The sequence below is a fragment of the Diospyros lotus genome, chromosome 1, assembly GCF_014633365.1.
Source record: "Diospyros lotus cultivar Yz01 chromosome 1, ASM1463336v1, whole genome shotgun sequence".
NCBI lineage: Eukaryota > Viridiplantae > Streptophyta > Magnoliopsida > Ericales > Ebenaceae > Diospyros > Diospyros lotus.
Window position 1 is genome coordinate 41,922,907 of NC_068338.1, and position 24,859 is coordinate 41,947,765.

Genomic DNA, 24,859 nt, shown 5'->3' on the forward strand with positions numbered 1-24,859 from the left:
AAATTCTCCTCTAAGAATCATTATTAGGATCTTAATAAAATTTTCAATTAAATGACCAGAATGCCCCTTTTCTATTTGTATGTAAAGCTACAAAATAAAATTGGATGACAAAGACGAGTGTTGCTTGGGCGTCTTCGGCGGGGCTAAATCTTAGGAAACGACGTTAGTGATTTAATTTAATCAAACTTCTTTTTTTAATCTAGATTTTCGACAAAATCATCATTTTTTTTCCTGTAATCTACGAGTATCGATTTAAATCGGACAATCACACTAGACCATGTAAGACTAGGTCAAAGACCTATGCCTATGACCCTTTATATAGTAAATCAATGTATACTGTATGATTTAGAATTCGAACATACAATTTTAACATATCTAATACTTCGATCTCACACGATCAACTGCTTGATTTACTCACAAAGGGTTATTAATTTAATAAAACTTATGCTCATTTGTTCGGGGAAAAAATATTTTTAGGAAGGGAAAAAAATGTTCTAGAAGTATATATATTTTTTATTATTTAGCTATAATTTAAAAATATTACTAAAAAATCATTTTCAATGTTTGGTTGACATTTAAAAAATTATAATACTTTTTTTTAGTGTTTTTTAGTTGTTTTGATAGATAAAAAACAAAGAAGAAATAACCAAATGATTGATATCAAGTGATAAGAGAGACGAAGTGAGACAACGGCATTATAGGTGGAGATTGACAAAGCACAATAGAGACGAAGGGAGACAAAGCAAAGATGGTGACAAAGTATTTTTGAAAAAAAAAATTGAATAACAAAGACGAATATTTTAGTTTTAAATGTTGCAATGATGTGTTATGGTTTTTCAAATATAAATAATGTTTATTTTATGTTATTATTTTTATTTTAAAATAAGGTATTTAAAATGTTTTTATATAAATATAGAAATATATAAAATTGATGCTAATTACTAATTAGGACCCAAGAAAAATAATAAAATATCACTTCTAATCAATTGTCGATATATAACTATAACATTCGCAAACATAATCAATAATTTATTTAATTATATAATTTTCACATCTTCTAATAATTAAAAGGTCAATAACATTGTCACAAACATAATCTTAATAATTTATTAAGATTGCAGATAGAAGCAAATGTTTACTTAAACTTGGTATATTCAAATGTAAAAATAGTAAGGAATATGATTATGAAAAATAGTTTTATATAAAAATACGTTTTCAGGAATATATGATACATTTTATTAAGCGGCAAAACAAATAAAGCTGTATTATTATTATACAAAAGGAATAGTAACAAAGAGGAATATTAATCAGGAATATTTAATTGTTTCTGGAGGGAATAATGACTAATGAATGAATGAATGGGATTTGTTGTTTGTTTGGTTTGTTGGTTATGGCGAAGTGGAGGGAGAGGGAGAATTCAGAAGGAGAAAGAGATAATAGTTTCGTTTGTTGCAGCTTAATTAAAGAAATTATAGCTTATAATTTCTTAGATTATAGTTTCTAAAACTTAGAATAAGTCGTGATGTTTTTTAGAAGTTGTAGTTAAGTAGTTGTGATGTTTGATACCATAAGTTGTAAAATAACTTTTTTTTGTATAATTGTCCATAATACCCTTAGTAGTTATAGAATGATAATTTAAAAATTAATGAATGTATATGTATAAATTTCAAGTGTTATAAAAAAATTAATTAAAGTATAGAGAGAGAGGAAGATGACGAAAGAGGGGAAGAGATTTGAAAATGGAGATGGTAGTGGAGAAGAAAAATCCATAATTGCGTAGACAAGAGGATAATTATTTACTAAAAATAAGGGTAAAATTGTCATAAAAATATAATTATTTAAGCAGAAGTTGTAAAAATTAGAGTACTCCAACTTTGAAAAAGTCAGTTTCTATCCATTCTAAAAATTAGTAGAAACTATAAGTTAGAATTTTATAAACTAAAATAAATATTATATCTTTAATTTGTTGAGACTAGAAATTAGAAAAGGCAGCTTTGAAGCTACAACAAAAATATATTCTTCTGTTTCGCTTCAGCCTTCAATTCAAATGTAAATATGAAATACAGAGAGAGAGAGAGAGAGCCTGACAATGCAATCATATCATCACCATCTCTGTCTACATACATACATTTTGTGAGAGGGAGAGACTGTGTGTTACTTGTGGGTGGGTGTTAGTGAAGTGAGGGATGTTGGTTGGTTGGTTTGGTTGCTTCCCAATCGAAGATTATAGATAGGATCGATTTACGCTTTCATTCAGGGAAGGGGGGAGGGAGGAGGAGTTGGTTGCTCGGTTTGGGGTTTTTTCCCGTCACCATCGATCCTCATCATCATCACGGTCATTCTCATAGTCCTCACGTCGCTCGCCTAATCTACCTTCCTTCTTCCCCATCATATACATCATTCTCTCTCGCCTCGCCCTCTCTCTCTCCCTCTCTCGCTACATGTGTCTATAGGGATAGAAATATATATCTGTTGGACGATCAGAAAATTGCAGAGTGGAAGGAAGAATTGGACAGAGAGAGAGAGAGATGGCTGCTCTAGTGCCACACCCCGTGAAAGAGCAATTACCTGGAGTCGACTTCTGTGTTAACAGCAATCCTGCTTGGCGTAAGCCTCTCTCTCTCTCTCTCTATATATATATATATGTATGTATGTATTCATTCTTCTAGTTCTCTATTCTCTCTCTTAGCACGTCTGTTTTGTCTTTAATTTGAATTCTCTACTTCTCCTACTGATCTTCAGCTGTAATCATCCATTGTTCACATTAGGAGGAACGCGTTATTTACCAGTGGACTGTAACTGTATGTGTCTGTGCATTTCAATATATCCAAAATAATGATGACTCTCTCTCTCTCTCACACAGACATTTTTCATTTCTGCTTCTTCCTCCCTCCTGGCTTTATTAGAACAATCCCGTTCACGTTTGTGCTTTTCTGATGATGCTCAATTTTGTTCCACTGCTTTTCTGGTCGACTTTTGCGTTCATTTCTGCTTTGTTTCGTGTATTTCCTTTCCGCGTCATTCATTTTCTGCGGTTTCTTCTCTCTGAATTTATCACAGAAGGCTTGCTCTCGTGTTCTGATGTTGGTGCAAATGATCTCTTATACTCGGATTTCATGAATTTATACTGCTAACATATTTGTTTCTACGTGACTTAATTGTATTCACAATTTAATCAAGGTTTTCAACTTTTAGTTGCTAAGAACTCTACCCTGTTCGGCGTCTTAGAAACCATGAGAAAAACTGAAGGAAAGGGAAAAACTATCCTGAACAATAAGTCATGCCTTGTACAAATGGAAATGACCTCTTCAAGTTAATTACAAGTGGATGTTAAAGTTTTCTTGAATTCAAAGAGATTGAACATCTGAATTCTAACATTTTCTTTTATAATTGCAGCTGCAGCCATAATTGTGGGTTTTCAGCACTACATAGTAATGCTTGGGACTACTGTTCTCATCCCCTCCATCATCGTTCCTCTAATGGGTGGTGGCAACGTAAAATTCTGTTACACTTGTCTGTGTTTGCATATATTGGCCCTTCATTTTCTGCTCTACTGGTTCTCTCATTATTTCAGTTTGAGTAATTATCCTCTTCATTTCATGGCAGCGTGAGAAGGCAGAAGTGATCCAGACTTTGCTATTCGTTGCTGGAATCAACACTCTGTTGCAAACTTGGTTTGGAACTCGGCTTCCTGTGGTGATAGGAGCCTCATACGCATTTGTTTTTCCAGCTCTCTTTGTTGTTTTGTCCAATAGATATAGTACCTACATTGATCCTCATGATGTGAGTTTACCATCTTCATTTTCAAGTCTATTAAGTTTTGTAACTGCGTCAATTGTTCTTTCCTGTTGTTTCATCAAGAATATGTTGATTTCTTCAGAGGTTTAGAAGGTCAATGAGAGGAATACAAGGAGCTCTCCTGATCGCATCCGTTCTCCCAATATTAGCTGGTTTCTTTGGTGTCTGGAGAATTTTGGTGAGGTGGGTATTTTTTCAGAAATGCCATACTTGCAGAGCAAGTTGTTATTGTAATGAGTTTTCTCTTCGCTCCTGATTTGTCTGCTAATCTTATAGGTTACTATGTCCTCTGTCTTCTGTTCCTCTTATTACATTAGTTGGACTTGGACTCTATGCGCATGGTTTCCCACAGGTAGGAGACTTGAGCTTCATTTTCATATAACAAAATATGGTGATTGTTAATTAATTCTTAAAAATTTTGTGCTATTTATGCTCTTCAATAGATCTGTACTACCTTTAGCCAGGTTTGGTTTGTGAATAGTAATCATGCTGATGACAAGATACTATTCTGTCTTGATAATTAATATTTGTTTTCCGTTGCAAGTCCAAGGGAGATTGGTGATTCATTCTTTTTTAAGTACGAATAATGAACCTGGTCCTGGTTAGATCTCTTTGAGAGGAGCAGGTTACTCCACAATTGACCAGCTCAATAAGTGAATCCTGAGTAGCTAACTGATAGAGTTGTCTAGTCTTCTTACCTACAGACAAAGCAAGTAGTTGGTGCGTAGCTAGGGATTTCTGTCAAGAACAAACCGCATATTTTCCATATTTAGTGCATTGATTCAAACCAGCTCTTAGCTGTTAATCAGCATGGTGCCTGTCTAGTATATATATAGATCTTAAAGTTAACAAGATCAATCCGATAATTAGGGTAATTCACAGAAATGAGAAATCTATAGCAAGATTTTAAAATATCCACCCGCCGTATGAGTTTTCAAGCATCAATGGGAACATAGAACCTGTAGGGTCAATGTTTGATTAAAATTGTCAGGCCTGGAAATCCACGTTGAGGTTTTTACAGATTGGCTTTTTTCTTTGCAAGTTTGCTTCTAAGCTTGTGTGGGCTGTGGCCGTGGCGTATTATGCTTCTTTATTTCTTTTACTTGTATAGCATTTGTTTCTTTTTGGGCTTCATTTGTTTACTTTTCACTTTTCATTTTTGGTTGGTGGTTTTAGTTGGCACAATGTGTTGAGATTGGGCTTCCAGAGTTGATTATACTGATTATTTTATCTCAGGTGAGCTGTTCTTGATTACTGCTTTTCAGCCAATTCCTATTTAATAAACACACACACTCACGCACACATTTATGTGCAATGATACACACACGTGCACATGTAAGTGCCATGGTTAACATTTTTGGATGATTTGTGTGTCTGTAAAACAATGCTGAAGATGTAAGGGTCTTGAATTAAGCACCCACTCGAACGTATAACTGATCACATTTTTTATGTAGACAAAATATGTTAATTAAATGCCCATGAATTCAGAGTTAATAATCGTCCAGTTTGGTTGATCCTTTAAATAAATCCCTGAAGAAATTTGGGTTGGTTATCGACCTATGGTCATGATCTATGGATCATGTTCACCAGGAAATATTCAACAGCGTGTGCATAGCTTGTTTTAAAAAATTCCCTCCTAGGGTTGACTCTCTCTGCACTTTCAAATATGATGATTTGTTTCAGGTTTTCACATCATTTACCATATCTTCCAAGAGGAGTGATATGATTTCTTTTTGATTAAGAAATTGCCAATTTGTTTTAAATGCTTGTTTCCTGCAGCATGTTTAAAGTGAATTTCCCGAGCCACTATTTATTTTGGTAATTAAATCTTTTGCAGTACATTCCTCAGTATATAAAAACCAAAGGAGGCATATTTGAGCGTTTTTTTGAACGATATGCTGTCCTAATATCAATAGCAATTGTATGGGCGTATGCAGCACTTCTGACTGCAGCAGGTGCATACAAAAATAGACCTCCAAATACTCAGTTTAGTTGCCGTGTTGACCGTGCTGGGCTAATAGGTGGTGCTCCTTGGTAAGCTCATTGTATGGCTTGCTTTTGAACTGGTGGCATATCTTGATATAGCGTCTTGTACATGTTATATTTCCATTTTTCAGTTGTGTTCTGCTTGAAATCCAGTTTTACAATATATTAGCCTGGTCGCCCTACAACTTGAACTATTAGTTCAGCCATACTAGTTGAATGTGCCTAGAAACTGGAAAACTTGATTTCAGTGCTAGGAACCAAGGATATCAAGCAACACAATGAATTTTGAGTGACGTTCTGCAGATTTTTGGACACTTAGAATGTAATGCAGAGCATATTCACGACTCAAATTTTTTGACAGAACAAAGAACTATTTCCAGTGTTAATTAGCCCAATTTAGGTCTTGTTAATGAAATTAACGAATTGTTTGGCGCAGATCATGCTCAGACCCACTTTTTTAAGTGTGTTAAAAATGAATTCTCATTTCATGTGTTTTGGGTGGTAATGTAAGTCTTACGTTTTCCGTCTTGTAATTTTTTTTATCACTTCTCAATATGCAGGATAAGGTTTCCATATCCATGGCAATGGGGAGCTCCGACTGTAAATGCCGGGGAAGTTTTTGTGATGGCAGCTGCAGCATTTGTTGCTCTTATTGAGGTTGATTTATTCAATTGCACCTTAAAAGCCTTGTCCGAAAAACAGCTGCTCACCTTACTTTTATGCTCTTCTCTAGAAGAAAAGTAGGATGTTAATTTGATGTTCGGTAAAGCGCGTTGACGAATTGCATGGAAGCCAGAGTTCGGTGGGCACACCTTTATGTGCTTATGTGATGTCTATTCAACTCTGCCTTTGCCGTGTGGATTTCCCCCTCCCCAATTATCTTACTTAGAGGTGGAAAAAAAATAGCCCACAGTGGTTGTGTATGTATATGACAAATGAGGCAGATCTTAATATTAGGAATTAGGAGGAATAAGAATTATATCCTCTGTTTCCAGATTCCTATCTGTATGACATGATTCTTGTTCCTTTGTTTTGGAGCTGAATTTGAGATTCATGCTAAATTTTGATTTCTTTTTTATTTTTGTTACCGCAGTCTACTGGGGCATTTAAAGCAGCGGCAAGATATGGGAGTGCTACACCTATTCCACCTTCTGTCATTAGCCGTGGTGCTGGGTGGCTGGTAGCAACTGACCCTATGATATATGATTATGTTTGGTTTCTCGATCATACATTTTTCTGAAAACCTAAGTCACTCCTGTTTTGTTTGCAAATTTTAGGGAATAGCCATTTTACTGGATGGTTTCTTTGGTACTGTCAGTGGCTCAACTGTATCAGTGTAAGTTTATAGTATTTGAACGAAAAGCACAAATTTCTTTTGGTGCGGATGATACACTTAGATGAAGAAATTGGTCACTCTAATCTCTGAATCACACTTTTCCATAGACAATGAATTTGCAAATAATTGATTTCATATTCTCCATCCCCTGGTGCACTCCCAAGGAATCAAAGTTACAAGGTAGAGGTAGGATGCCTTAGAAAAGTTGAGAATTGCCCTTGCAGGTCATTTAGTTGTATTGATTTTGTTACACCCAAAATTTCTGCAACCAATTAGAGTGTCACGAGCCTTCAAGTTCTTTTCATTAGCTTTAGATTATTCTCGCATCTGGGTCCACTTGAGAGCAGCTTTTTTATCCTGCCATCTGTTTACCTATGTACACGATCTTATACTATTTGCTGTTTGTTTAGTGAAAATGTAGGTCTTTTGGCACTCACACGGGTTGGAAGCCGAAGAGTGGTACAAATATCAGCTGTATTCATGATTTTCTTTTCTATATTTGGTGCGTTATATTTTTATCTAATCATCTTACATCTTCCTTACCATAAAACTCGTAGTCTTGAACTATGATGATTTATTAGTTACTCTCATTGTGTCATATTCCTTTGTCAATAACCAGGAAAATTTGGAGCTGTTCTTGCATCTATACCGTTGCCAATCTTCGGAGCTCTGTACTGCATCTTGTTTGGCTATGTGTGTACGTTTCCCTTCTCTGATCTTGATGTTTTCAATTCCTTTCAGTTCCTTGCTGCATTTTAAGAGCGTAAGTACCAAATTGGACAGAACTGGATGTTGAAAGAGGAAGTGGATGAATGAGTGAAAAAATACTCACAAAATTAAGACACAGGAAAAGTTTCAATAGGTTAGTACTGTAATCAATTCTTGAGACAAAAATTGGGAACCATTAGATTTATTTTCCCTCAAGAATCAATCCACTGGTAAACTTATTTTGGGTGGCAAATTGTAGAAAGGACCTATTTCTCAAACTGCAGGGAATAACTAACTAGATTGTAAATATTTAGCATGTTGGGTTTTTCCTTTGGAACTCTTGGTACTAAAGCCCGAGGTGGTAATATTGATCACCAAATCTGAATCTCAGAAGATTTGAAATTTGTTTTGCAATTTCGTTGGCTATCAAAATTAACAGTTGCTGGGGTATCAAGTTTAACAAGGATTCTGGCTTTGATTCACTGATATTATTAAGCAACTAATTGTCAATAGAATTTTGATAGTAAAATTTTCTGTGAAAAGGGAAGACACATACAAGTGCTTGTTTCCACTTTAATGCAACCATTTTCCATGGTCTATTGGTTGACATTTGATATTGTACACTATGGAGCGCAGCTTCAGCTGGTCTTGGTTTACTTCAGTACTGCAACCTCAACAGCTTTAGAACAATGTTTATAATCGGCTTCTCACTCTTCATGGGGCTCTCAGTGCCACAATACTTCAATGGGTACGTGGTGACTTCTGGCCATGGTCCTGTTCACACTCGATCATCGTGGGTATGCACAAGCATAGTTACTTTCTGATTGATCGGTTGATTTTGGTAGTTGCTGAGACTATTATGCATGAGTAGACTAAATCTGGCTCTCATCCATAATTTTGCAGTTTAATGAAATCATGCAAGTGATTTTCACATCCCCGGCCACAGTGGCAGCTATTGTCGGTGTTTTCCTGGACTCCACAATTGCCCGTCGCCACAGCTTGACTCGAGTTGACAGTGGCAGGCACTGGTGGGAGAAGTTCAGGTACTTCGATAAAGATCCCAGAAGTGAAGAATTCTATGCACTCCCCTGGGGCCTTTCCAGACACTTCCCTTCTGTCTAGCCTTTTGGATTCTGGCACCAAGAAAAGAGGAGGAGGAATATTAATTTTGTTCAATCTCTTTGTGTCAATATATACCGTGGTGTTTCTTGAACTCGGAATAACAGAAAGAAGGAAATAATCATGGTATAGCACACTTTATATGGAGGGGATGGCAAAACAGATTAACTTGATATGAATGTGGTACAGCTTTGACAATGCCATAATAGATGAATATATCATATATATATATATATGTTGATGATGATGATGCCTTAATTTGAAGTTTTGGAGTATTGATGTAATTAGGAACTACTACTGCATCTTGCATGTAATGCTGCAGTTGTATTTGAATGTCATTAGTCATTATCTACCCTGGCCCATTGAATCATCATCTTAAGCACGTATCAAATGTAATGGTGGGCTTTGTAGGTTAATATTTGCAGTTGGTCTCTTAACCTTCTTTTCAGGTTTGACCTCTCATCTCATGTTTGCCTAGCTCATGGCATCATTTTTAATTCAGTAAACTATATACTCTTTAACACCTGGTAGTTTTCTTAATTTAGTGCAAGTACTTCAGGTTTTGGAAATTATGTTAACATTTTTTATTAAGTTAATATTAAAAAGTTCATGTTCATATACAGGCGTTAAAAGCATTTCATGAATTTATATCAAATTTAAAGATATATATCATTTTCAATTTGATACAGAAATAAGATCTAATTACAAAACCCCAAAATATCCGCATTTAGTATTTAAAAATAATAATGTATATAGAAACAGAATAAAAAAATTAAAATAGCAATTTATGGATGAATTTCATAAATTTTAAATTTTCAATCATTCATATTTAATGTATTTTATTTTAAAACCATAAATACATTCCAATCCACCTCACCACCGTCCAGTTAATTAAGAGTCTTTAAAATTAAAAATAAAATATATTTATTACACCTTATTTTTAATTTATAAAACATAAAATAAAATAAAAAACTTTATTATTTTATTTGAATCACAGTAAAACGAAATTTACAAATTACAGACAAAGTGAATTTTTAATTCTGAAGGTTTTCAAGCAATAAATAAGGAAATTAATGAGCACCCAGAAACAAAATTTGTAGATCATTAAATAAGGAAAAGGAAACCAGTCAGAGGCGAGGCGACTAGTCCATCACGAAGCCCCACGTTTATATATATATATATATATCTATATATAAACGCAGAGAGAGAGAGAGTGAGAGAGAGAGAGAGAGAGAGAGATGGGAGAAGAGAAGCAGAACTCATGCTCACTGCTCACAACAACTCACACGGTGCCGGAGAAGAAAAAATAAATAAAAGAAACATCAATCCAGGAGAGACATCGGTGATCATCTGAAACCTCACAGACAAATCTCTACCGTACACGTCTCCACCTCCCGCCCGTAGATCTCCGCATCGCTCTCCACCTGTCGTCTCTTTCCCCACTCTCTGTGCTTCCAGAAAAGAAAACGTCTAAGTATTCACTCACTCCAGCACAAAGAGACGCTGCTCCCACAGAGCGAGCGAGCCAGAAGAGAAGAGAAGAGTCGAGTCAGGGAAGACTAGACGATGGAGAGGCCCAAACGGTAAATGCTGCGGCCATGTGTTTCCTCTCGCCGATAGCCGCCGCCGCCGCCTCCGTGCTACTCCCCCGCTGGAACAATGTCCATCTCGCCGGATCACTCCGCCGCTAGCTTGCACTGCCCCGATGATTCCGGCTCCGATCCCCATCCCTTCCCCTTCGTCCTTCACTCTCCGCCGCCTGATGACAGCGTCATCGCTTTCCTCGTCGAGTCGGAGCTCCACCACGTGGCCCGCCCCGACTACCTCTCCCGCTGTAGCCACCGCCAGATTGATCTCACCGCGCGCCAGGACTCCATCAACTGGATCCTCAAAGTATTTTCATTTCATTTTATATCTATATCTGTATATGTATATATATACGTATCTGTGTATTGACGGTATTGAATTTAGGTGCATGCACACTATGAGTTCCGACCGGTAACGGCGTACCTCTCCGTCAACTACTTCGATCGTGTCCTTTCCTCTCATTCCTTTCCGGTACTGTAAATCGATATATACACATTACATTGATATCAATGTCTATTTATTTGTTGGCCTGCATTGGTTCCATGGAGTAGAAGGATTGGGGCTAATGGTGATTTGGAAACAGCAGGGAAATGGATGGCCGTTACAGCTGCTGTCGGTGGCGTGCTTGTCGCTTGCGGCGAAAATGGAGGAGCCTTACGTGCCGTTGCTCTTAGACCTCCAAGTGTTCGAGCCTCGCTTCATGTTCGAACCGAGAACGGTTCAGCGAATGGAGCTCTGGATCATGGCTAGTCTCGATTGGAGGCTGAGATCCGTCACACCATTCGATTTCCTCGACTACTTCGCCTCCAAGCTCCCTTCTTCGTGCTCCAACTCCGACGCCCTTCATTGCGTTCTATCAGCGTCTTCCGATCTCGTTCTCAACACCATTCGTGGTAATCGAAGTCGCGCCTAAACTGAAAATCGCATTGATTGCTCGTTCATTAACTGTTCATATCGTATTTTTTAAATGACAAAGCAACAGGGAATTAACTTGATTGGCTTTTACAGTGATCGATTTCCTGGGCTTCCGTCCATCGACAATTGCCGCCGCCGCCGTGCTCTCTGCCGCCGGCGAAACGGTCGACGCGCCGGAGGAGGCCTTTTACGAGAGGGCAAACAAAGTAACTTGAATTGCCTTTCACATCATATATGGTCCGAAACGTAATATTTGTGGAATTACTGGGGGTCGTTATGGAAATATAAATTTTTGGCGAGAAAATCGAAGCATTGAAAATCATCTTAAATCTCGTGGTAATTTTGTTTTATTTTTTCTCTTTGTGTCTTGGCGACAGGAAATGGTGAGAAGCTGTCACCAACGAATGGAGGAGTATCTGGTCGACACGTGTCCGTCAGCGGACCACAAGGACCTCGCAGGCGCAGCCGATCCTCCGGGGCCGCCGCCGCCGCCGCCGAGCCCTGTTGGCGTGCTCGACGCCGCGGCGGCGGCGTGCGGCAGCTGCGACACGCGCTCCGAAATCCCAGTCTCCGGCACGGCTTCTGGCTGGGGCTCAAGCGCCCCCGAGCCGCAGAACAAACGGGCTCGATCCTCTGTGTCGGATGTACAGGAACAGCAACAACAGGGACCGTAGATAAAAATCCATCGCCACCTACCTTTTTTGCTCCTCTTTTTTTTTTTTTTTGCCCTTTTGATCTCAATTCTCTCTGTCCATGATTACATGCCATCAAGGGTCAGCACCTGACGGTAGAGCCTATTCTAAATATTTTTTTATTTTTATTATTGGAATTTCAATTAATATATTAATATATTATATTATATGAATGAATGAACGAATGGATGTGGGGGAGGGGTTTTCAGTCATTTCGGCGGCCTTGCAATGATGTGAATTACCTTCCATATAATGTTTCAATTACTCCCAGAAACACTTTGATTGGCTTCCCAATCATTTCCAGCATGAGAGAAGCACTGCTCGATCCAATTGGCAAAACCTGCAAATTGACTTTCACGTCCTCGGTATCGAACGGAATTGCCATTTGTACACGTGTCCGACAAAAGTACGACAGGTGGGGCCTCCATTTCGTGGTTGTCCACTTTTTGGACGCATTTTAATTTAGCCTTTTATGTCTTAGGTGTCCCGAAATATGTTTTGTTGTGTGCGAGCACTGAGGAGGATGACAGCTCAGGGTTTTTATTTCCTTTTATTTTGACGAGATTACCCTTCGGCTGTTCTCCGAATTTCGGTGACACCACGGAGCATGGGGGACGATTTGGAAATTCACTCCGTGATGACGTGGGGAGGGTGACACAAGTCAGAATTTGGGTTTGGGCGGGGGGATGGCGGGAAAAGCATAGGGGAGGGGGGGGGGAAAACCAATGTGAGCGATACAGCTGTAAAATTACAGGGAGGCATGAGATTTGACTCGTCGACATTAGGTTGTCACGTCACGTAAGATCCATACATTAGAATACAACAACACTGGTCATGAATGTCTTAAAAGGTTACAATACTTACACTTGCCTGCATTGGATTGGGTGGTGGCTGATGGATGCCACTCTGGTGATAATTAGCATTGGTGATGTTGGGGTCTTGAATTTGATTGTTGTGTGACTTGTGTCTGGGTCTCATGGTTTGTTTAGTATGTTTCTTCCATTTTAAAGAGTGACGAAGGTATTAATGATAGTTTTTTTTTTTTTTTTTTATGAAAGTTTAGTTGGGTTTCTTATGCTGTGAATATTGAAATAGGAGTGAGAGTCTTATTATGGAGGAGGCAACAGATGTAATTTATGAATTCTTTGTAGGATAAATTTACCCTGTCTATAACATCAATGATTTCTCTTGTGACCCATCAATTATAGATGATTTTATTTTCTGCCAAGTCTAAAAGGGTTCATCCGAAATTAAGTTGATCTTAATAAACTTTTTTTTGACAATCTCGTAAGCTTTTTTTTTTTTTTTTATCTTTTAAATTCAAATTTGAAGGATTGTGTCGTATGATCTAAATGGATGGAGGAGCTCATAAAGAGACTTGGGTATACTAAATACAATAATATACATATAACAATAATGCAATAATATCTGACAACGTACACTAATAATGCTCAACTGGTGTATAGACGATGAATTTGGAGTCGGGCAATGACAAGGGAGGCTGCCCAATCGGAGGGGGTGGCGTACACGCGCGTGCACATATATATATATATAGATTTATTTTTCTACTTGTATTAGATTTGTATATCATAGGCGTACAAGAGGCCACTTCCCTCTCTCTTATTTTGTTTATACCGAACAAATATTATAATATTTTATTTATGTAATGCACATATATATATATATATAGATTTATTTGTTTATTTGTGTTAGATTTGTATATCGTAGTCGTACAATAGGCCGCTTCTCTTCATTTTTTATTTTATTTATATTAAATAAATATTATAATATTTGACACGAGTAAGATAAAGGCTCGTTTATGTATATTTTTTCAGTTTTGTAAGGCCACAAAGAAATGGGTAAATTTGTTGAGGAGGAGGAGGAGGAGATGCACATGCGCCAATTAAATGGAGTAAAGTTGGTGAAGAGTGTGCAGAATGGCAGACAAGCTTGATGGAGAGATTTGGGTAAGTGATATGTGGCTGGGATTTTGTTCTGCTACAATGGTCAAGCTGCTGGGTCCTATTCCCAGCCTGTAAAGATCCATCTTTCAAGCTCTCTGATTGTGACCCCCCTTATTCTCTCTCACTTCATCCACTTTCCCGCACTTCATCACTCCTGAATCATCCCCAATCTCCATCCCCCATCGCCTTTCCCCTGTCTTTATTTAATTAGTTTTTTTTAAAATAAAAAATAAAAAATAAATTTATTTGCAAATGAAAAAAGAAATGATTCAATGCAGTGCAGACTCACGTGAGATGGAACACAAATCCCCATCAGAAATGGGACTAGCTAGGGGTCCCCCATTAGAAGCAAGGCAATGGAGCTTTGGCAGGCTTTTTTCCAATGCCAAGGACAAAGGACTCCTATGAAGCTGCCAATGGATGAGACAAATCAGCATTTAAGTATTTGGAAGAACACCCCCTTCCTTCCCACGCCCCTCTCCCCTTCTCAGATGATCAACCCCTATCTTCCTCCAACTTCAAATTACTTGTCACCCTGTTTCATGATTTAGGGTTGTTCAAAGTGAAATCAAAACCCCCACTAGCATGGAACGTGGTTCAAGTGATAGAAGAATTGGTTGAAGATTATCGAGGTGATAGTTAGTTGGTAGAGTGGTTTTACATGGTTGCTATGTAGGACTTGGAGCCTGCCAATGTGCACGTTAGTTGGGCTAAGGTGATATGTTCGCTTTAATTAACAGTAATTATAGTTCAAGTTAAACATTTTTTAGCAGTAAAGTCGTCTTTATGGTCCTGCTGAACGGGGTTGTTGCACTAGCTGCACCACCCTTGTTTTTTATTTAACCAAAAAAATAAGACATGAGAAGTCTCTATATAAATAGTTTTTTCTACTGTTCTTAGAGACTTGATTTATTGTTTGTCATAAGCCTTAAGCCTAACTTGAATTTTAGTCTAATGAAACCTAGCAGACAGTATTGATAGTCTAGTTGATGTCATTTGAGAATAGTGCTAGAAGAATAATGTGTCGAATTTAACTTAAGAACGAGAAAATGGGTTAAACTTGTTCCTTTTTTTTTTTTTTTAATAAAAATATCCCTTTAAAATTTATAATCAAATGGCAAATAATTGAATATTGATTTGACCATATGAAAGGAGCATTCTCAATGGAAAATTAGCATAACCTATGCGGGTGATTGGCATGAGCTGGCTAGGGGCTCAACTGGAGTCTCATCTGATGATAAATTGGGGTCTAAAATTTTGGTGATAAGATGATGGCACAGGAGGAGCTTCTTCTGGTCTGGTCTGGTCTGTGTCCAATGGGGATTGATTGAGAGTGGTGGGCTGGCATTGATCTTGAGCTCCTGGCAAAGCATGGATTAATTGGAATGCAATTGAGGGGCACACATGTGCTTAAAAGCGGTGCCTATATAGGCATTGGGAACAAAAGGCAAAAGCAAGATCTACTAGACCCCATTAAAAGATATTAACAAAATCCAGTAATCATTCCATTTTTATACTCAAAAGTTAGCTTTCCAATTTGTCAACCTTCACCCATTTCTTCCCCAACTTTTCAAGACACCTTTATGTTCATGTAATTTTTAGAATTAGCAAGAAAACATCTGTCCTTGTTGTTAATCTAAAATCAATATCTGATTTCTTGTTTAGCAAATACAGTAGTTCGCATTCAGACAAGAGACACCACCTTGACAAGTGCTTCCATGAACACCTGCAGCTATGCATTTGAGTTTGCAATGGCTGAACAAATAATGCCAAGACATTTGCATAGTTGAGATTAAGAAAAGAAAGAAAGATATTAGACCCTTTTGTCTTGTAATGAAATCTTACTTTTGGCAAATCATTTGTCTTCTTGCCAAAGGAAATCAACTTTGTCCTCCTCCTCCTCCTCCTCCTCCTATGGATAGCACTACTGGTACATAAAAGTCTTAAAGAAAGACCCAAGATTTTAAAAATTATTATTTTGTCCGATTTCTGTGTTTTGGACACATTTTGTAGGTAAAGATGGTTTAGCGTATGTTACTTATTTTCATAAAACTCAAGTCTCCTCCCAAATAACATTTTTGTAATATTTTATACTTACAAAATATCAAACTTTTAAGGAGTGAGTGATGAGAAGGCTGATTACCAATTACCAGTCACCACCAACCAAGGAGAAGGGCCAAAACTCTGATTGACTTGTAGGAAGCATGTGACAGGTCCAATATTACATACAAAACTCTGATTGACTTATGTTATTTATCAAGTGGTTGATTTGATGGGATGTAATTTCAAAGCCTTGATGAGTTACTAAACAAGGAAACAGAAATGGGCCTGGGCCTTTGCCATATTTCGCGAGTCCTTTCTTAAGTAAGTTGTCAGTTGTTACTTAATGTAGCCTAAAATGCCTTCATGGGTAAAGCCCATGTAATACTTTTTCTAGCAAGGATTAAAAAATCTTATGCCTCTTCATTCCGTAACTAGATATAGTCGTCGCACTTGCCGCTGGCATTATGGCGGCCATATCTGGTCGCCACCCCTTCTTCCACACCACCGTCGACCGCCTCCTCCTTGAGCCTTTTCTTTTACACTTCATCTCATCCTCTTGCAACCAGATATGGCTGCCATCACTACTGCCTACACAATCGCAACCAGATACAGATCTAGGCCGCCCTTCTTCAGCTGCTGACCTACCTCTTCGTTGTCCTCCTTTTGCTGTCGTCCATCCCCTCCTTCCATAACCAAATCTAGTCTCTGCCATCAACACAACCTGCTACCATCATATCTATTCTTCTCCTTTTCTTCTTCCCCCGCTAGACTGTCCTGTCCTGTCCTCCTCCTTTTGCAACCTCCACCTTTTTGCATTACACTTTTTTTTTTTGTTTTTCACAAATAAAAAAATATTGTTTCAATTATATAAATTTTTATTTTGTTTGGTGGAGAATTAATTTTATTTTTATTTAAAAATTTAAATAGTTTGAGTTTAAAAAATAAAAATAAAAACATACTAAATATGTGAATAAAATGAAATGGCTTTGAATTGAAGATGGAAGATGGTGGTACAATGAGCCAGCCAGCCCATCATCTCTCTCACTACTTACACATCTATCTGTATGTTATATAGAAAGAAGCCCATGATCTCTGGGAGGGAGATTTCTTGGGCCCCCATTTTATCCCCACTAAAGCCCACCATTGGTGCATATGTTACGTAGAAATTGTTTTTGGATAAAATGGTGAATTGAATGGGAGGGGCCCCTACTGATCAAAATGATTTGACTGATGGGAAATGGGTTGGCATGTCGACGTGGCAGCGTAATGATCCAGCGTTCTGGGTTGCATCTCCGTACGTTGTACTTGGCTACACGACAAGGTCAATGATTGGATTTGGGGATCACCGGAGTGGGGTCCACCTCCAGTCACTAACAGCTCCACGTGGCACCCACCCATCACTATGAATGCTTTCCAGCTCCTCCCAACTCCAATCCTTTCGGTGCATTATTTATTTATTTATTTTAATTTATTTAATCTATTCGTCTTACGTAGTTACTTCTTTTATTACGTTAGCACACTCCAGCTCAACCAAACCCATTCCACACTTTCCTTAAATCTTAATTTGTTTTATTTCATTTTAATTAATCTAAATTAAAACAAAAAATAATTATAGATTTTATTTTTCTGATGGGAGTAGTTGTTTTGGCCCTTTGTAGTATGTGTGTGCAATGATGGATGGAAATGGATAGGTTGAAATGAAGTGCGGATTATGATGGGCCAGAAATGGGGCCCAAAGGGCTTGGGAGATGAGGAGTTGTCAAATAAATGGGCCCATGGGTGAGCTGGACAGGACAAGGGCTACTTCCATTGCCCTCAATCAAGTCATTGATGTCCATTTTGGACACTACCCCATTTTTGAATACCCTTCTCCCCTTAAATAGCAAGTAGCTCAGACCACTTGGTCACATTTAGAGTGGGCGTTGAGGACAAACCAAACCAATGCTTCCAAAATCTCTATTATGCTTTTATCACAATCAAAACAATTCATCTCTCTCTAAATGAAAATTTCAGGTATTTAATAGATGAATTTATAAATTACATATCTAACGTGACGTGATAAAAATAAATATACAAAATCTTATTTATGAACTCATTATTTGAAACCTTAGCAGTAAAGAATCATCTCCTCATATAATCTCTATCTATCTCTGAGGGGAATGAGATAAAATTTAAAAATACTTTTTCGAATTTTAATTTTAAAATAAAAAATCAAAAGAAAGTTAATACTATAATGGTGTGGTTTATTTATTGGGGTTTGCAGCAAGGAGAGAACGTTAAAAGGCGAGTGAGGAGTCAAAACCTGGAGTTTTGACAGAGAGGGGGATTTAAGGTTGAAGTCCGTGCGCACGTGCAAACATGTGTGTGAGATCCCACGTGATTACCCCACACGTGCTGACATGTGTGTGCGAGTGCGAGTGCGAGTGCGAGCGTTATTGTACGCAACAACCACGTAGGTAGGTATTTTTATATTATAATAACATAAAATAAAATAAAAAAAATGGCTACATTCAGTAATATTAATTATTAATAAACATTAAACAACGTACCTTTTATGTTGTAAAAAATTAATTGCATTACACAAAAAATACGAATGTTTTTTGGTATTATTATATAATAAATATAATAGGGAGGGACGTGTCACGTGTGGTTAGGTTAGGCACGTGGATTCATAAAGCGCCGACTCAAATTGCACTCCTCCAAGCCCTACTTCCCAGTTGAGAGAGCAAGAGCAGAGCATTATTCATTATTTATTACACTTTGAGAAAATATCAAAAGGTAAAACTTGATATCCCAACATATTTATATTTTGTTATTCATATATAAATGACCATAAATAAATAATATAAAAATTGTATATCTTGATAGAAGAAGAAGAACAACAACATCATCATCATCATCATCATCATCATCATCATCATATGTATCTGTAATAAAATAAAAATAATTAAAAAAAAAAAATTCACGTGTCAACGTGAAGAGGTTGAAGATGAAAATCCCAAATTCATCTCCTTTTTAAAATTTTACTCCCATTGTCATCTCTATATATGTACCACCAACGGCACTTCACAAGCATCAGTGGCGTATAAGATCCCTATTGTTGTGAAGCAAAAACAAATGATAAAATAAAAAAAAAAAAAAGTAAAAAAAATATATTTTTATTTGTTGAAAAAGACTTTTCTACAAATTTATAATCCGACAAAGAGATGAGCATTTTGAGCCCAACATTTGGCTGTAGATGTCATGCACAAAGTGGTTTCTATTAATGTGGGTAACAAAGTACTTCCAATATAAACGTATAAAAAGAGAAGTGAAAATTCTCTTTTGTCTATTGGTCGGTCTATTTTTGAGAAAAAATAAATTTTTACATGTCGAATTTTTCTTTACTCCTTATGATACCTTAATGAAAAATTAAATTATTATATATTTTAAACTAACAGAACAATAGTTTATTGTCAAGAGTTTTAGTATTTCGTAGAATTTATATAATTGTGGATAATCCTTAATTAAGATTTCACCTTTGGCTTTCTACTTGGTGAATTTTCGTCATTTTTTAATTAATCCAAAGCATATACATAAGAGGCATGCCTAGTACATTTTGTTAAAATATTTGATGATGTTTTATATTTAGACTTAGACAGGCTTTTTTATTTTTGACACAGAGAGAGACAACAAGAAACTTCTCACAAGACCACCAAATTGTGCTTTGTGAACTATTTATTATTATTATTATAGATAATAATTGTAAATTCACTCATATATATATATATATATATCCCCCAAAGATGATGACTTTGGAGTTGTGGACAAGAGAAGAATAGTGTCCAAAAGTACTCAGAAAGAGAAGTTGAACGTGTGCCCGTTTTTGGTAAGAGCGTACACACTGCCTCGCTGTCTACCATGTGATGATCCTCTCTCTCTCTCTCTCTCTCTCTCTCTCTCTCTCCACACATACCCACAAATACCAACCCCCAACTGGCATCATGTTTCATTAATTCACAGAGAGAGAGAGAGGGAGAGTAAAATTAGGGGTGCGAAAATGAGGACAAATTTGGCCTAGAACTTGAGTCTCATTCCCACCCTCACCACACCATACTATACCACATCACTTCACTCTCCCCCTATACCTATATCCATCCATACATACTTGTTCACTTGCTCAACCCAACCTGCAGCCTCAAACAAACAATATAGCCCAGATATGAATGATTCACAATGCAGCAGTGGCTGTGAATCTGGCTGGACTCTCTACTTGGAGCACTCTCTCCTTTCTCCGTATCCTAATTCCAATCACCACTTTCTTCACGATGGTGATGCCGATGCTGATGCAAGAGCTGTTTACAGTAACAATAATAAAGAGGAAGAGGGTGTTGAAGAGGAGGACTTGTCAATGGTGTCTGATGCCTCTTCTGGCCCTCCTATCTTTCAAGAAGATGAATATTTTCGCAATGCAGATACAGGGTTCTTACGCCGTCCACCTGTTTGTGCCGCATTCCCAAAGAGCAGTGGCAAGAAGAACAAGAAAAGCGTCAGAGGAAGTGGCTCTGTAAAGGTTCAAGAAAATGCTCCCTCTTGCCTTGACGACACTGCTAGCTCTCCAATCTTCGACTTCTCCCAGGTGACTTCACATGTTGATTTGTTGAATTCGCCATTAGATTAAACTGTTTCCTTTTCTTGGGAGTGAGTGACTTTGGTGGGTCTTGGAATTAATTTGGCAGAGTAATTTCACGCTTACCAACAACCAAGCTTCCATGGAGGGTGTCTTGGGCTTTTCACAAGTCTGCTCCGGAACTCATTTTGAGGTATTTTTGGCTTACTTTTTCTTGGTATCCTCTGGTCATTTCATCTGAGCTTCTGTAAATAGTTTTCTTACCAGCAATGGATTCTTGCAGGGGAGATCTACATTCCATGAGCCTTTTGGTTTCTTCCAGACTTCTCCCTCTGGAAACCACCTGCAGCAAAACCAGTTAAATTTCTTGTGCTTCTGATTCTTATGATCCACAGTTACTTTCATTAGCTTCCATTTTTCTATGAGAATCATTTTCAAAACCAATAAAAAACTTTCTTCTTTCTTCTTTCTTCTTTCTTCTTCTTCTTGTTTTTTTTTGGCTGTTTCTTTAAATTGGAACAGTTTCAGACATCTTTTCTAAAAAGTTTTTGGAACCTTGTGAATATCATGTCCTTGGTTTGTGGCCTTGATTTCCTAACAAATCATAAACTGGCTAATTTTTCTCCAAATGTGTGACTGAACTTTCGAGTTTCCTGGTTTACAGGTGGTATGGAGGAAAGATGGGGATGTGATGAGTTGATTTCCAGCAGTGCTGCCGCTGCTGATGCAGCCTGCTTTTATGCTGTATAAGTTGCTTAGAAGAAAAAAAGAAAAAAGATAAAAGAGGTGGTGGCGGCAGCAGGATTGTCAAAACAAAAGGAATTGGCCCTCAGAAAGGGATCTTGTTCATCTCCCCTTTCTTTCATTTTCTTTTCTTTTCTTTTTTTCCTATCAAAATGCAGTGGGAAACAACCTGAGAGGAAAAGTTGGGAAATAAATTTCCTGTTTCTTGGAATTTAACTTTCTTGTCAATGTAAAGTGGTACAGATGAGATCTAGTCTTTTGAGCAATCTCCCTCCCACCATGCCCCCCCCCCCCCCCCCCCCCCCCCCCCAAAGCAATGCTATGCATGGAGCCCCATGCTTCAAGAATTAAACAACAGTATATCAAGTATTAATCATATTACATAGATTTAGTTACATAAATTTTTGTTTATTAATTATTTTTATATATAATCTTATCTGTTGTATGGTTCTTATAACTCATCACACAAGCATTAGGAATTAACCATCCAATGGAAATGATTCCTCCATCAAAGAAAAAAAAATCTAATTTATCAACAACTCTAACGAGGAACCTTTTTACAAGTTCCTAGACTTCAGGAGCATATGCAAATTAATTCTACCCCATTTGACAATTGAATTCATGACAGCTTTTAATGTCTCTCCAATGCCTACACTTGCATTTTTGAATGGAAAGAGGACAATCAGTACATCCAAACCAAATTTCATCTGTCATTTGCAAAATGATAAAAGATCACTTCAAATTCAGGAGTTCTTTGCCTTTTTTTTTTTTTTTGGCCAAGTGAAAGAAGGGTAATACAAGGACAACCATTACTTCCTTGACGGCAAATCAGATCTAAGGACAGAAATGTTAGAACATTTTCAAAATCAATGAAAAGTAGAAAATCTTAACACTTTTTAAAGTCACCTCTATTAATGAAACGGTGTTAAACTTGACAGGTCTGAGATTTCATCATGTTTTAAGTAAGCAAGACTTTCAAGAGAGACTCCGGCTCTAATAAGATAGACAAGAAGGCCTCAATGTCTCTGAGTACCAGACAGGGCTCCATCCTGATAGTTTTAGTACTCACAATGAAAGAATTTTTTAGGGTTTTAATACAGCTGCAACATAATGTGACATTATGAAAGGAGGTGTAATGGAGTGATGGGCAATCATGCAGAGCGCAAGGAGATGAGGAAATGCCAAAGTTGGTGTGTTGGAATATTTCATATGCATCTTCATTACCCTTTTTCAAAGTCCTCAGATCCTGCCTCAGATCTTCCTGACCCAATCTAACATGCCCCCATTTATTTTAATAATGCCAGCCACCATTCTTTATCTCCCTTGCAAGGATCTTATTATTTAATCAAACCTATCCTTAATGCTTTGAGGCTGTCATTCAACTTATATATGTAGATATCTCAGGCCCCATTATGATATATGTTTTCAAAATACTTGTACAGTAAAATACTATTAGAATCATCTACATGGTTCTGTATAAAAATTCTCAATGTTGAAAGGGAAATGGAAAGAAAGGAAATAAGGACAAAAGCAAGCAAATAAACAAAGCTGATGATTGTGATTTCCTTCATTGCCTTGCATCATCAACCAGGATAAGGATTTAAAAGGGTATGGAGGGAACATTTTCTGCCCCACCAACTACCACCAAAACAGAGCTCTCAATCCCCTGCAACTCTGAGGAGGAAGGGGAAGGCACTGCTGAGGCCAATTTTTCATCCTGGATTGTTCCCTTTTCTCATGACATCTCTCTCCTCCAAGTCTCCTACACAGCTCTACTGTGCATTTAGCTTGTTATCTCTCCCATTCTATGCTTTTTCCTCATCACAACTCTGTCAGCTGCATGTGAGTGCCAAAGTGTACACGTCGCTCGCTGCCACCATCTACTGAGATTTGGCCTCGGATCGACCGCACCATGTGTGTGCAGTTCTAACAGGGAATGAATCTGACTCCATCGACGGCATTACGGTTTCAGGTTGCCCATGATGGTAGTGGAGTTAAAAAGGGTCTCAAATGGGAACTGAAACTGAATGAAAATCTTTTCTCTCAATCTCTGATTTGATACCAGTTGTAAAAGAACTAGTAAGAAATCAGAAATGACCGGGAACTATACTATTTAGCTTGTGTGTGCAGCTCAACATCAAACTCTGTTAATTCTTCATGTTAGGAAAAGTTGATACTAGAAATAAGTTCCCTACAAATTCAAGAATCAAACAAGAACAGTAGTAAAGCTTGTACTAGCAAAATTGGCTTCCAAAGAGCAAAGACATACAGAAATGACAAATCAAATCGCCATCTTTTTGGTATAATAATTCCGGAAAAGGGAGAAGCCGAGTTCAGATTGCTTGATCAAATTTGAAGTTTTTCGATCGAGACAGCTAGCACCCATATGGAGTTCACAGAATTTAGGACCCCTCTGTGACAAAAGAAAATCCACAGGACCACTGGTTGGTCTGATCATTCATGCAGAAGGGGGAGTGAATGATGCATTACAAATATCAACGAATAGGTGGGCTTACAGAAAGGGCTCATAATTGCATGGGCAGCAGGATAGCTCCAAAATCCCACCATGCATGAGAGGAGGGTGTTGAAAAACTCTCATAGATACTGATCAATCAACACAGCCCCAAGGAAAGAAAGTTCTCCAGATACATATCCCCCTATATTAATACACTGACGTGATTATCACATGAAGAAATGTGGGATGTCATTGTCATTAAGAAGGATAGAAAGACAGATATATCCCTAGACATTTTCCTACTAATATAGCTTTGTTTCTCAATTGGCTTTATTGGAACAGAACCCTCTAAACATCCTAGACTACAGACAGAAAACAGAATTCCTCCCTGAAATCTGTAGAATATCAAACTGAAACCAAATTGAAATTTCCGATCGAAACACTAATGAAAGGAGTCAGCAAACACAGAATGGTAATAACTCTTTAGCAGATTGTGTGTTCTTGCCAAAACCAAGACCTGTTCTCGGAAACCAAATAACTTTTACAGGTTTGGGGATAAGAGTATGAACTTTCAAGATCTGAGAATTCCAAGTTTTCTACTCTGTTGCGGCTTCAACACGTGGAATTCATGCGAAAGCATCTGTTTTGACACGGGTTTTAAGCAGAAGAGCAAGAGTCGGGCCAATGGCAATTAGGGCTTGTATCTTGCAATTGTCACAATCATCACAGCTATAGCTTGTCCATGCACTCTCTTGTCACTTAACGCCAAGGAACCAATATATGTTCCTATGACTTAAATGTTATGAAAGATAAAGTTGGGGGAAGGTGTGATTTCTCACAAAACTCATCTTCCTTCCCAAAATTCAAAGCCATTCATAAAAGCAATCTCTGCTTTGTTAGAAA

At 37.6% G+C, this 24,859-nt stretch overlaps 3 protein-coding genes across 4 annotated transcripts; all 3 read left to right on the plus strand.

Moving 5' to 3' along the window:
• The first annotated feature begins 2,073 nt into the window (after positions 1–2,073).
• On the plus strand, positions 2,074–9,126 carry LOC127792836 (nucleobase-ascorbate transporter 4). The gene is made up of 14 exons (XM_052323453.1): positions 2,074–2,607; positions 3,397–3,494; positions 3,607–3,783; positions 3,881–3,981; positions 4,075–4,150; positions 4,975–5,034; positions 5,636–5,832; positions 6,345–6,441; positions 6,878–6,964; positions 7,062–7,120; positions 7,531–7,622; positions 7,740–7,817; positions 8,465–8,625; positions 8,732–9,126. The coding sequence occupies exons 1-14, from the start codon at positions 2,529–2,531 to the stop codon at positions 8,948–8,950; spliced, it is 1,581 nt and encodes a 526-aa protein (XP_052179413.1). The 5' UTR covers positions 2,074–2,528; the 3' UTR covers positions 8,951–9,126.
• A 1,035-nt stretch (positions 9,127–10,161) lies between these two features.
• On the plus strand, positions 10,162–12,318 carry LOC127796709 (cyclin-D1-1-like). 2 transcript variants are annotated; one of them, XM_052329019.1, is made up of 5 exons: positions 10,162–10,840; positions 10,919–11,005; positions 11,118–11,427; positions 11,543–11,655; positions 11,827–12,318. In XM_052329019.1, exons 1-5 carry the CDS (start codon positions 10,607–10,609, stop codon positions 12,121–12,123), a joined length of 1,041 nt encoding a protein of 346 aa, XP_052184979.1. In that variant the 5' UTR covers positions 10,162–10,606; the 3' UTR covers positions 12,124–12,318. The 2 variants fall into 2 exon arrangements, with proteins under 2 accessions (XP_052184979.1, XP_052184988.1); XM_052329028.1 differs by having other exon boundaries at positions 11,121–11,427.
• Positions 12,319–19,980: 7,662 nt separating this feature from the next.
• Positions 19,981–21,748, plus strand: LOC127810703 (protein SOB FIVE-LIKE 5-like). Its single transcript, XM_052350315.1, has 4 exons — positions 19,981–20,766; positions 20,867–20,950; positions 21,041–21,114; positions 21,422–21,748. The coding sequence occupies exons 1-4, from the start codon at positions 20,350–20,352 to the stop codon at positions 21,447–21,449; spliced, it is 603 nt and encodes a 200-aa protein (XP_052206275.1). The 5' UTR covers positions 19,981–20,349; the 3' UTR covers positions 21,450–21,748.
• The last annotated feature ends 3,111 nt before the right edge of the window (positions 21,749–24,859 follow it).